This window comes from Papio anubis, chromosome 13, assembly GCF_008728515.1.
Source record: "Papio anubis isolate 15944 chromosome 13, Panubis1.0, whole genome shotgun sequence".
NCBI classification, from domain to species: domain Eukaryota; kingdom Metazoa; phylum Chordata; class Mammalia; order Primates; family Cercopithecidae; genus Papio; species Papio anubis.
In genome coordinates, this window is record NC_044988.1 from 74781756 (window position 1) to 74794861 (window position 13106).

Here is a 13106-nt window from a genome sequence, read left to right on the forward strand (position 1 = left end):
GTTCCTTACCCCCAATCCATGGCAACCACTGATCTATTTACTCTCTCCATAGTTTTGCCTTTTCCAGAATCTTGTATAGTTGGAATCGTATAGTTTAGCCTTTTCACATTGCTTTCTTTCACTTAGTAATATGCATTTAAGTTTCCTCTATGTATGTTGATGACCTGATAGCTCATTTCTTTTTATTATGGAATAATAGTCCATTGTCTGGATGCACCATGGTTTATTGGTTTATTCATTCATACACTGAAGCACATCTTGGTTACTTCCAAGTTTGAGCAGTTATGAATAAGGCTACTATAACCATCTATATGCACATTTTTGTGTAGACATAAGTTTTCAACTCCTTTGGATAAATGCCAGTTACTGAATAGTATGGTAAAAGTTTGTTTAATTTTATAGAAAACTACCAAACTGTCTTCCTAAGTGTCTGTACAATTTTGCATTCCCACAAGCAATGAATAGAATTCTGTTGCTCCACATTTTCACCAATTGGTGGTATTGTGGTATTTTATTGTTTTTTTAAATTTCAGTTTCCCTAATGACATATTATGTGAAGGATCTTTTAATAGACTTACTGTTTGTCTGTCTTCTTTGGTGAGATGTCTGTAAGGTCTTCGGCCTATTTTTTTTACATTGGGTTGTTTCTTTTCTTATTGTTGAATATTAAGAGTTCTTTGGGCTGGGCGGGTGGCTCTCTGGGCGATAGAGCGAGAAAAAAAAAAAAGGAGTTCTTTGTAGTCCTTATCAGATGTTTCTTTTGCAGATATTGTCTCACCGTCTGGCTTTTCTTCGCCTTGAACGATGTCTTTTACAGAGCAAGATTTTTAATTTTAGTAATAATGTTTAGTCTATCTTATTCTTTCATGAAGCATGCCGTTCGTTCCTTTGATCTATTTGTCTCTTCTTTCACCCACACCACGTCTTGGTGACTGTAGCTTTTTTTTTTTTTTTGAGATGGAGTCTCACTCTGTCACCCAGGCAGGAGTGCAGTGGCGCGATCTCTGCTCACTGCAAGCTCCGCCTCCCATAGTATGTCTGAGAATTGACTAGTTTCAGTCTTCTAACTTTGATCTTCTTTTTCGGTATTGTGTTGCCTTTATCTGGATCCTTTGCCTTTCCGTATAAACTTTAGAGCCATCTTATTGATATCCACAAAATAGCTTCCTGGGATTATGATTGGGATTGCATTCAATCTGTAGATCAAGTTGGGAATAAGTGACATCTTAAGAACATTGAGTATTTCTATCCATAAACATGGAATATCTCTAAGTTGGTTCTTTGATTTCTTTCATTATACTTTTGTAGTTTTCTTCATATAAACATGGAACATATTTTGTTAGATTTATATCAAAAGATTTCATTTTAGGGGTGCTGATGTGAATGGTACTGTGATTTAATTTCAAATTCCACTGGTTCATTTCTGGTGTACAGGAAAGTGGTGGAATTTTGTATATTAACCTTGTATCCTGCAGCCTTGCTGTGATCACTTATTAGTTTCAGGAGTTTTTTGTTGGTTCTTTTGGATTTTCTACCTAGATGATCATGTCATTTGTTAACAAAGACAGTTTTATTTCTTCCCAATCTGAATACCTTGTATTGTCATACTGCATTACCTAGGACTTCCAGTACTATGTTGGAAGCAGTGGAAAGAGGGGGATCCTTGCCTCGTTTCTGAACTTAGTGGAAAAATTTTGAGTTTCTCTCCATTAAGTATGGTGTTAGCTGTAAGTTTTTTTGTAGCTATTTCTTAACAAGTTGAGTTGAGGAAGTTCACTTTTGTTCCTATTTCACTGAGAGGTTTTATTTCGAATGAGTGTTGGAATTTGTGAAATGCATTTTTTGGCATCTATTTATATGGTTGTGAGATTTTTCTTTTTAAGCCTATTGATGTGATGGGTTACATTGATTTTTCAAATGTTGAACCAGCCTGCATACTCGTAATAAACACCAGTTGGTCAAGGTTGTAATTCTTTTTGTTAATTGTTGGATTTGATTTGCTAATATTTTGTTGAGGATTTTTCACATCTAATTTATGAGACATACTAGTTTGTAGTTTTCTTTTGCAGTAATATCTTTGTCAGTTTTGGTATTAGGGTAATGCTGGCCTCATATAATGAGTTAGGAAGTATTCTCTCTATTTTTCTCTTCCTCAAGAGATTATAGAGAGTTAGTATACTTTTGTCCTGAGAATAATGGTAGAATTCACCAGTGAACACTTTTATGCCTGGTGCTTTCTGTTTTGGAAAGTTATTAATATCGATTCAATCTATTCAGATTGTCTGTTTTCCTTCTGTGGGTTTTGGCAGATTGTGTCTTTCATAGAATTGTTCCTTTCATTTAGGTTATCACATTTGTGGACATAGAGTTGTTCATAGAATTCCTTGATTAGCTTTTTAATGTCCATGGGATCTGTGGTGATGCCCCCTCTTTCATTTTTGATACTAGTTTTTTGTGTCCTTTCTTTTCTTAGTCTGACTAGAGGTTTATTGATTCAATTGATCTTTCAAAGAACCAGGTTTTGCTTTCATGACTTTTTTTCCTTTGATTTCCCTCTTTTCAGTTTCATTGATTTCTGTTCTTGTTTTTTTGTTTGTTTTTAGAGATAGAGTCTTGCTCTGTTGCCCAGGCTGGAGTGCAGTTATGTAATCATAGCTCGCTGCAGCCTTGAACTCCTGGACTCAAGGGATCTTCCTGCCATAGCCTCCTGAATAGTTAGGACTACAGGCATGTGCTACCATGCCCAGCTAATTTAATTTTTTTTTGTAGAGAGGGGGTCTTACTGTGTTGCTTAGGCTGGTCTTAAACCCCTGGCCTCAAGTGATCTTCCCACCTGAGGCTTCTAAAGCACTGGGACTATAGGTGTGACTACTACACCCAACCTGATTTTTGTTCTAATTTTCATTATTTCTTTTCTGCTTGCTTTGGCTTTATTATTATTATTATTATTATTATTTTTAGTTTACCAAGGTGGAAGCTTAAATTATTGGTTTTAGGTCTTCTTTTCTAATATAATCATTTGTCAGTCGTGGGGATACATTCTAAGAAATGTGATGTTTGGCAATTTTGTCATTGTGCAAATATCATAGAGTGTACTTACCCAAACCAAGATGGTATAGTCTACTACACATCTAGGCTATGTTATATAGCAGATTGCTCCTAGGCTACAGACCTGTACAGCATGTTACTGTACTGCATAGTGTAGGCAGTTGTAACACAATGATAATGATTTGTATATCTAAACATATCTAAACTTAGAAAAAAATACAATCAAAATATGGATTGTAATTTTATGGGACCACTTTTGTATATGTGGTCTGTCATTGACCAAAATGTTGTTATGTGGCTTATGGCTCATGACCATATGTGCATGCAGTGTTATAATTTCCCTCTAAGCACTATTTTCATTGTATTCAACAAATTTTGGTAAGTTGTGTTTTCATTTTCATTTGGTTCAAAATATTTAAAAATTTCTCTTGAGATTTATTATTTGAGTATATGTTGTTTAGAAGTGTAGTGTTGTTTTTTTTTTTGGTTTTGTTTGTTTGTTTGGTTGGTTGGTTTTTTTTTTTTTTTTTTTTGGAGACAGAGTCTTGCTCTGTTGCCCAGGCTAGTGCAGTGGCGTGATCTCAGCTCACTACAACCTCTGCCTGCCAGGTTCAAACAGTTCTTCTGCCTCAGTCTCCGGAGTAGCTGGGACTATAGCACGCCCTGCTAATTTTTATATTTTTAGTAGAGGTGGGGTTTCGCCATTTTGGCTAGGCTGGTCTTGAGCTCCTTATCTCAGGTGATCCACCCCCACCCCAAAGTGCAAAGATTACAGGCATGAGCCACCGTGCCTGGCTAGAAGTGGGTTGTTTAATCTCAAAGTATTTTGGGACTTTCCAGCTATATATCTTTCTGTTAAGTGATTTCTAATTTAAACCTTGCATGATTTGTATGCTTTTGAGTTTGTTAATGTGTGTTTTATGACCCAGAATGTAGTCTTTATCTTGGCAAATGTTCCATAGGAGCTTGAGAAGAATGTGTATTCTGCCATTGTTGGATGAAGTAGTCTGTAGATATCAATTATATGCAGTTGATTGATAGAGTTGTTGAGTTCAACTATGTACTTAGTGATTTTCTGCCTCTCTCCCATCACTTGTATCATTGCTGTCATTTATTTCACTTACGCAACAGTGTATATAAGCACATATATATACCACACACATTCAAATAAATAGTTGCTCTTATTGTTTTGAATTGTTACTGGTTAGATCAGTCAACAATAAGAAAAATAAGTTTTTATTTTACCTTCACTTATCCTTCTCCAGTGCTCTTTGTTTCTTTCTCTTTAAAAGACTTTTTAAAAATATTTCTTACATAGGATGTCTATTGGCAACAGATTTCCTCAATTTTTATTTGTCTGAGAGAGTTTTTATTTATCCTTCACTACGGAAGGATAATTTCAAGGTATACAGAATTGCTCCTCTATAGGTAAGGTCCCCTCCTCCGCCCCCACCTGGTGTCTTTCAAGTGTTTTCCTTGTCTTTGATTTTCTGTGGTCTGAATATATGCCTAGATACGGTTTTTGTTTGTGTATGGCAGGGAGCATTTATTTTCGTTGATGTTCCCTGAGCATCCTAGATCTGTAGTTTGGTGTCTGACATTAATTTGGGAATTTCTCAGTCATTATTGTTTCAAATATATCTTCTGTTCCTTTCTGTCTTCTCCTTCTGTAATTTCCATTATACATATTTACTTCTTTTGTACTTCCACAGTAAATTTTGGATATTATATTCTGTGGGGTTTCTTCCAATCTTTTTTGTCTTTGCTGTTTCATCTTACAAGTTTCTGTTGAGAGATCCTCCAACTCAAAAGATTCTTTCCAGTCAGCTATTAAGTCCATTAAATTATTCTTAATTTATGGTACAGTGTTTTTTTCTTTGTGTTTGTTTCTTACAATTTCTAACTCTCCACTTATATTGCCCATCTGTTCTTTTATGCTGTCTCCTTTCTCCATTTTATGCTGTCTGCTCCCTCCAATGAGAGCCCTGAGAATATTATAACTGTCTTTAACTATTGGCCTGATAATTCCAGCATCTCTGCCATATCTGAGTCTTATAATTTTTTCTTGATAACCCGATATGTATTGGGTTAAAGAAGCTGATGTAAACAGGCCTTTATTAATGTGGTAGTAAGGTGTGTGGGAGGGGAAGCATTCTGTAGCACTATAATTAGGTCTCAGTCTTTTGGTGAGCCTGTGCCTCTGGACTGTGAACTTCACAAGGGACTTCTCAGTTTTCCCCACTCCTGACTCCTGGATTTTTCAGTGGAACAGGATGGTTGGAGTGGCCTGCGGTTGGTTTGGGTATTTCCCTTTGCCCACATGGAGTAGCTGATTGGAGTTGGATATTTCCCTTTCCCCAGGTCACTTAGGCTCTGATAAAACCTCAACAGATTAGACTATGATTAAATAGTTTCTCTTAAGGGAACAGAAGCTCTGATGTATTTCAAAATACTTGCTTTTCTCCTCCCCCTGCTGTGGAAGCATAAGGGGATTTTTCTCCGTTAGTTATTCATGGTAGGAACCTGGTAAGCTCCTGGAGGTAAAACTCAAATGTGTGGGGACACTCCTGTGACTGGGTCTCCTTTGAGTTGGACTCTCAGACATCCTGCTGTACTCCTTAAGTAAGTACAATTTCAATTAATATTTAAATAAAAATGTGGCCAAAGGATTATAATCTCAAGCATTTGCGATAGTTTATTTCCCTTTCATTTCCAAATGGAGTTTTAAGGAGAAAACTCAGCTTAGTAATATCAGAAAGGCTTTTCTAATAGCCACAACTGACTATGACAAGAGCAATTTTAGGAAATAGTAACTTTTCCCATCACTAAAATAATTCAGTAAGAAGCTTGACAGTAGCTTGAAGCCAGTGTTGTAAAGGGAATCCATTCATCGGAAGATACTGTCCATTGCTTCTCAAACTTTAAAGTGCATGCAAATCAATTGCAGATTCTGATTCAAGAGTCTTAGTGTTGGACTTGAGGTAACTTAGGGTTATTTTTACACACATTCAAGGTGACAAGCACTGTCTTATAAAAGCTCAGCCATGCAACACAATAAAATTGTTTTATGCTGGATTTTTTTTTTTTTTTTTTTGCTATGGTAGAATCCCTCCAGAGTATGGTAGTTATATGGTAGTTATAACAGTCTATGGTAGTATATGAGTCCTCTTCTTTTTCTATTTGAAATTTTTGAAGTTTTTTTTCAGATTTTACCCAATCTCTTGCTCTGGCTTTCATGGATTCTTTAAGGTGACATTGTTGCTTATTTCTAAAGTTCCCATCATTTACAGTTTTTTATTGTTTGAGAAAGGGTATTTCTCTGTCACCCAGGCTGAAGTGCATTGGCATCATCATAGTTCACTGTAGCCTCCAACTCCTGGCTCAAGCAGTCTTTCTGCATCAGCCTCCTGAGTTGCTAGGACTACAGGTGCATGCCACCACACCCAGCTAAGTTTTAATTTTTTTTTCTTTTTGTAGTGATAGAGGTCTCACTGTGTTGCTCAGCCTGGTCTCGAACTCCTGGCCTCAAGCCATCCTCTAGCCGTGGTCTCCCAAAGTGCTGAGATTATAGGTGTGAACCACTGCACCCAGCCATCATTTCCACGTTTATATCTGAGTTCTTCTTATTGGTCATACTTAGGTCCAAAAAAGTTAGTTTACCAAACACAGACTCTACTTTCCAGGTTATCAAATTATCAGTAAGGCAAATTCAGAACTTTTCAGAGATTCTGCCTTTAGGTTCCTTTAGGTTTCCAGGTCAGTAAGGGTCCTATCATTCATCCCTTTGTGTTAGTTTTATAGATCACTCGTTTCCACCTGACGAGGTGGAAACTTAACTTTCATATGTGTTATTTTCTTTTCATTATTATTTGGATATCTTTCTGCATGTTACTGCTCTTCGATTTTATATTTTTTTATATACTAATATATATGGCCTTAGCTTAGGTGCCTTTCTTTAAGAATAGTAAAGGCTGTTGTCTCTAAGTCAAACTGCTTATATTTAAATCCTGTTTCTTCTTTAATTGTCTAGCAGTGCAGTCTTGGGCAAGTTACTTTGACATCTTTGAGCCCCTAATAAAGATAATGATAATATAAAGTTTAAGGTATTGTAATGGTAAGGATTAAAGTGGAAAGCACTCAATAAATGATGGCTATTGTTACTACCATTATTCTTTTTTAGTTTTCTATTTAACTTATGAAGAAAACTTTGTTTGATTGTTGCCTTTGATATTGTATTTTTCACTTTGTATTTATCTCAAGTTCACTTTTTTAATCACACTTGGAGAATTTACATGTTGACTTACAGCAATTGAGGCTTTAACTGTTGTTTTCTCCCCCCTTCTCAGTTTTCTCATGTGAATAACTGATACCAATGATAACATTTTTTCCCATAATGTTTTCTGTTGTAAGTAGAGCTTTTCCCCCTAAAATCCAGTGTATATATCTTCATTTTCTGTATCTAGGTTTCCCATCACTTCTAAATTTTGACAGAGTGAAATATTACTACTACTTTGATTAAAAAAATGACTTAAAACGCAGTCTTCTCACCCTTACTTCCCTTCTTTTGGGCTTTCGATGATGGCTTAACAGACCAAGAGTGTGCTTATTGTACGTCAAGTAGATTGCATGAACAGTTAAGATTTCCCCTTTTGGCAAAATGAGATATAAATTAAAAAAAAACCAAGAATCCTTTTTGTGGAGGAGTTTTGTCCAGAAGGAAAACTGCAATAGGATTTTTTTTTTTTTTTTCCTCTTTTAGACAAGGTCTTGCTGTGTCGCCCAGGCTGGAGTACAGTGGCACAACCACTGCAGCCTCAACCTCCTGGGCTTAAGCAACCCTCCTGCCTCAGCCTCCTGAGTAGCTGGAACCATAGACATGCACCACCATACCCAACTAAATTTTTCTGATTTTTTTGTAGAGATGGGGTCTGACTTTGTTGCCCAGGCTGGTCTCGAACTCTTGGGCTCAAGTGATCCTCCTGCCTCAGCCTCCTAAAGTACAGGGATTACAGGCATGAGCCACTGTGCCCAGCAGAAAAATATAATAGGTTTTAAAAATTCATGAAAGATGCATTTAAATCTCTAATTTTTAATATTTTATAGCATAAAAATTTTCTATAAGATGGAATCAAATTAACTTATAAAATGAAGAAATATCTTTATCTCTTAATTCCATAAATGCCACTATAATCTATCCTATAGTACATTATATGTAGTAATATTAGTTATGGACATACCTGAGTCTTAACAGTGGAAGTAATGATGATCAATGATAATTACAAAGTCATTATCTACTGTTAGCCATTTTTTATGCATTGAAATTTTGACTTTATATCCTTTCTCCTTTCTAGAGCTAAGAAAAGAAGTAAGTCTGGCAATGCTGATGCCACTTATCCTTTTACATTCAGATGCAGATAAAACATTTAGTAAATTCTTCAACTAATTTCTACATTATTGCTAGTTAGTCACTGTTGCTTTATGGAAATATGTAGACAAACATGTGGATTGCTTTCCTTTCGAAGAGTTCTGCATCGCCTAAGTAATATTTTTATGTTATAAGTACACTATCTTTCATCTTCCCCTGAATGTGTATGCCATATTTGATGAATTGTTTTCTTACTTCTATATAGAATCTAGAGTGAACTTCCCACATGTTAGCTCCAAGTCAACCTAAATTTGACATACCACTCTTAAATTATCTAAATATTCTTTGTCCTTCCCACGTGTCACCACTTTCTTAGTTTTTTTTTTTTTTTCTTTTTAACCTCAGTTTTCATTTTGTTACTTGACTTTCTTTTGGGGACCATTATTCACAAGAAAGAAGAATCTGCCTGCCAGTGCAGTCTTACTAGAATGGCAGCTGAATTGAGATATAGATAGTAGGGTGCTAACTAGTCCTACTCACTAATTAAGTGACTTTTTTTATACCAGCCTCTCAGGACTTTCAGTTGCAGATTTATGACTCAGCAAAATTTTCACATTGCTACAGGCCATAGGCCTTTACATTTCCTTACATGTAGGCATAACAGAGCATATTAAATTCATGAATGCCTATATAGTCTCTTCTCTTGGCAGTGAATAGTCTACAATTCTTATGTTTCAGTAATAAAGACTAACAGATGTTGCGTATCATAAGGACAGAAATCCTACAAGACAGATGAAGGAAACTGATGGTAATGACAAATAATAAATGCTTTTTTGGTTGTCAGTTGTCTTACTAATAAATTATATCCAATTATAAGTATTTATTGTACAATTACACATGCAGAGTTTAACTTTGGGAAGATTCTAGTTAGTGGAAATGGATCATCCTTTCCAAGTCAAATTTTTTTCATCTTGATGTTATTTTACTGGATTTGTTAGCTCTCATGTTACTTTGCATCTTAACTTTTATACATAATTATTTTGTTATTGTTGTGGTTTAAAAAAAATATTAGCAAAAGTCATCTCTCAGTATGTGTGGGGGACTGGTTCTAGCACCAAAATCCACAGATGCTCAAGTCCCTTGTGAAAAATGGGTATTTGCATATAACCACATATATGTACATCCTCCCATATACTTTAAGTCATCTCTAGACTACTTATAATACCGAATACAATGTAACCACTATGTCAGTAGTTGTTATATTGTAGTTTTAAACTTTTTTATTGTTGTATTGTTATTTTTATCTTTTCCAAATATTTTTTGATCCAAGGCTGATTGAATCCGTGGACACAGAGGGCCAGCTTTACTTTGTTTTTTAGAACAGGGTTATATTTGTGGAGAATTGAGCATGATAGTACAGAAAGTTACCATAAACCCACTACTTCCTTCATATACAATTTCCCCTGTTATTACTATTCTGCATTAGTGTGATACATTTGATATAATTGATGAATCAACAGTGATACATTATTAAAGTTCATGTTTTATATTAGCATTTACTCTTTGTGTTAAACAGTTCTGTGGGTTCTGATAAATTTATAGTGTCTTATATTTACCATTACGTTACCATATAGAATAATTTCACTGCCCTCACATTCCCTTCTGCTCCACCTATTCATCTCTTGTGTACTGCAACCCTTCTATGATTACTTGTTAGTTCCAGGAATTTTATTCTGTGGTTTTTTGTTGTTGTTGTTGTTTTTGAGATGGAGTCTCGCTCTTTTGCCGGGGCTGGAGTACAGTGGTGCGATCTTGGCTCACTACAACCTCTGCCTCCTGGGTTCAAGCAATTCTCCTGCCTCAGCCTCATGAGTAGCTGGGATTACTGGTGCATGCCACCACGCCTGGCTAATTTTTTTATTTTTAGTAGAGATGGAGTTTCACTATGTTGGTCAGGCTGATCTTGAACTCCTGACCTCTTGATCTGCCTGCCTTGGCCTCCCAAAGTGCTGGGATTACAGGCATGAGCCACCACGCCTGGCCTGTTCTTTGGATTTTCTACATAGACAGTCATGTCATCAACAAAGAGTTTTATTTTTTACTTTATAAATGGTATTTTTCTTTTTTTATTGATATCATTATATAATTTTTCTGCAATTGATGGAATAGAATACATTAATTGATTTCAAACGTTTAACTGGCCTTACATACCAGGAATAAATCTTTTGAATTATTTTCTTTAACAATAAAATGTTTAAATCTGATACCTGCTAGATTGCATAGTTTCACCCAGTTCAGACAAGTCCATATCACTGCAGGACCATGTTCTACAGTTGTTATGTCAGTGGATCATGTGTTAATGTTAAAAAGCTATGAAATATGTCTTTCATGGAAAAGAAATTAATGTTCATACATGTAAAATGTGGCTCATTTACTATAGTTTATTTTAATGAACTGTAGAACTCTTGGGAAAAACATTTAAAAATCCTTAAGTATTTTGCAGGGTTGGGAAACAAGATTTTAAAATACATTCAAGAGTGAAAATATACTCTTGAATTATTTTAATCATTATATTCAAAGCAATTTATTCTATTTGTTAATGTTGATTTAATGTATATGCTACAACTATTTGAAATGTCAGATTAAAAATGTGTTCAGAAGTAGCAAGTCTTTCTTGATTCCTTATCTTTAGTGTGTGTACTTTGAAAATAGTTATTTTACATTTATGGGGTATCTTTTTGCTTAATCTGATCTACTTTTGAGCAGTTCAAAAGCAGAATGAAAAAGCAGTTTGAATGATATAAATATATCAATATTTGATTAGTGCTGTAATAAATGAGGAATGAATGAGTCTTTTTTTTTTTCTTCTTTACAGTCCCCAAAGCTCCAGAGATAGATCCAGTAGAGTGTTTGGTGGCAGATAACTCTGTAACAGTAGCTTGGAGAATGCTGGAAGAAGATAATAAGATTGACCATTTTATACTGGAACATAGGAAGACTAATTATGATGGACTTCCACGTGTAAAGGATGAGCGATGCTGGGAGATAATTGATAATATTAAGGGTACTGAATATACACTATCAGGTAACATGTCTGCATTTCAGGAATCTCATTCTCAGAAGATAAATGTATTCTTGAAAAATATTTTGAGTTACTTTAAAGGATAAAGTTTTTAAGTTTCTTTAGTCACACTGACTTTTTAGATATTCATTATGGAAGTGATTTTCTCTTGAAATATCAAGGAAACCCTTTTTTTTTTTTTTTTGAGACAGGGTCTTGTTCTATTATCGCCCAGGCTGGAGTGCAGTGGCGAGACCTTGGCTCACTGCAACCTCTGCCTCCTGGGTTCAAGCGATTCTCCCACCTCAGCCTCCTGAGAAGCTGGGACTACAGGCATGTGCCACCACACTTAGCTAATTTTTGTATTTTTTGGTAGAGACAGGGTTTCACCATGTTGGCCAGGCTGGAAACCTTTGTTTTTATTACTTTTGGACATTTGTAACATAGTAAAACAGAATATATGTAAAATAAGTATGAAGGGATATTCTGAAAACATTATTGCAGAATAACATTTAATTTTTACCTTGGTTTTCTGACTCTTAAAAAGCTGTTGGTTTTTTAGATGTTCTCAGTAACCATTTCACTGATAATGTAAATGCTGTATTTACATTATATGTGATAATGTAAATTACTGTTTTAAGATTACCTTCATGTTAATAATTAAAGAAGACCTGTGACTTGGTATAATATTAGAAATTCGTGTTGACCTTTTGAAAGCCGTTATAAGGATGTCTCAATATATAGTGGACTTTGGATATTTGAAATGGCAAAATATTGCCTGAGTTGTCAGATGCTTATTATGCATGAGTAGTAATATTAGGAGCACCATTATTGAGCCATACCATTTGTCAGAAGATGGGCTCAAGTGTATTACATATAGTACATCTCATTTAATCAGCATGTTACATCTCATTTATCTTTACAACAACTGTGAAGTTGGCTTTATCATTTCTGTTCTACAACTAGGAAACTGAGGCTCAGTCAAGTTGTTGACAGTCCCATAGCTAGTAATTTCTAAACTGCGATTTTAATCTAGACTGTACTTCAAAATGTTTGTTACTAACCTCTGCTTTACTTCCTCTTTAAATTCATTTTCACATAAAAAACAATGTTTCATAAATATAAAAATTATTTAGAGTGTTCACTTTAAATTGAATGTGTTATTATAAATTGTACCATCTCTCTTTGAGTGAAATACTACTTTTAATGAGGCCTGAAAGGGTACTTTTTAATCACTGAGTTAAAATAAAAGTTGATAAACTATATGTGTTTCTTTGAATAAAATAATAATTAAATCATGATTCCTCTTATTTTGAGCATATCACTCTTTTTTTTTTTGAGATAGAGTTTCACTCTTGTTGTCCAGGCTAGAGTGCAATTGCACGATCTTGGCTCAACGCAACCTCTGCCTCCCAGGTTCAAGTGATTCTCTTGCCTCAGCCTCTCGAGTAGCCACGCCGGCTAATTTTATGTTTTTAGTAAAGATGAGGTTTCTCCATGTTGGTCAGGCTGGCCTTAAACTCCTGACCTCAGGTTCGGGAGTTAGCCTCCCAGAGTGCTGCGATTACAGGCGTGAGCCACTGTACCTGGCCACATATCACTCTTAACAAATTCATACTCTTCCTGAATACA

At 35.3% G+C, this 13106-nt stretch overlaps 1 protein-coding gene across 7 annotated transcripts in view; it reads left to right on the top strand.

Annotated features, from left to right (window-relative positions):
* The window catches only part of FSD1L (fibronectin type III and SPRY domain containing 1 like), a 96105-nt gene that overhangs the window by 49350 nt on the left and 33649 nt on the right, over nt 1–13106 (top strand). For all 7 annotated transcript variants that reach the window (XM_017949667.3, XM_017949671.3, XM_009188370.4 and 4 more), the window contains one exon: nt 11289–11498. In XM_017949667.3, coding sequence (XP_017805156.1) covers nt 11289–11498 — 210 coding nt within the window. The remainder of the gene's footprint in view (nt 1–11288; nt 11499–13106) is intronic.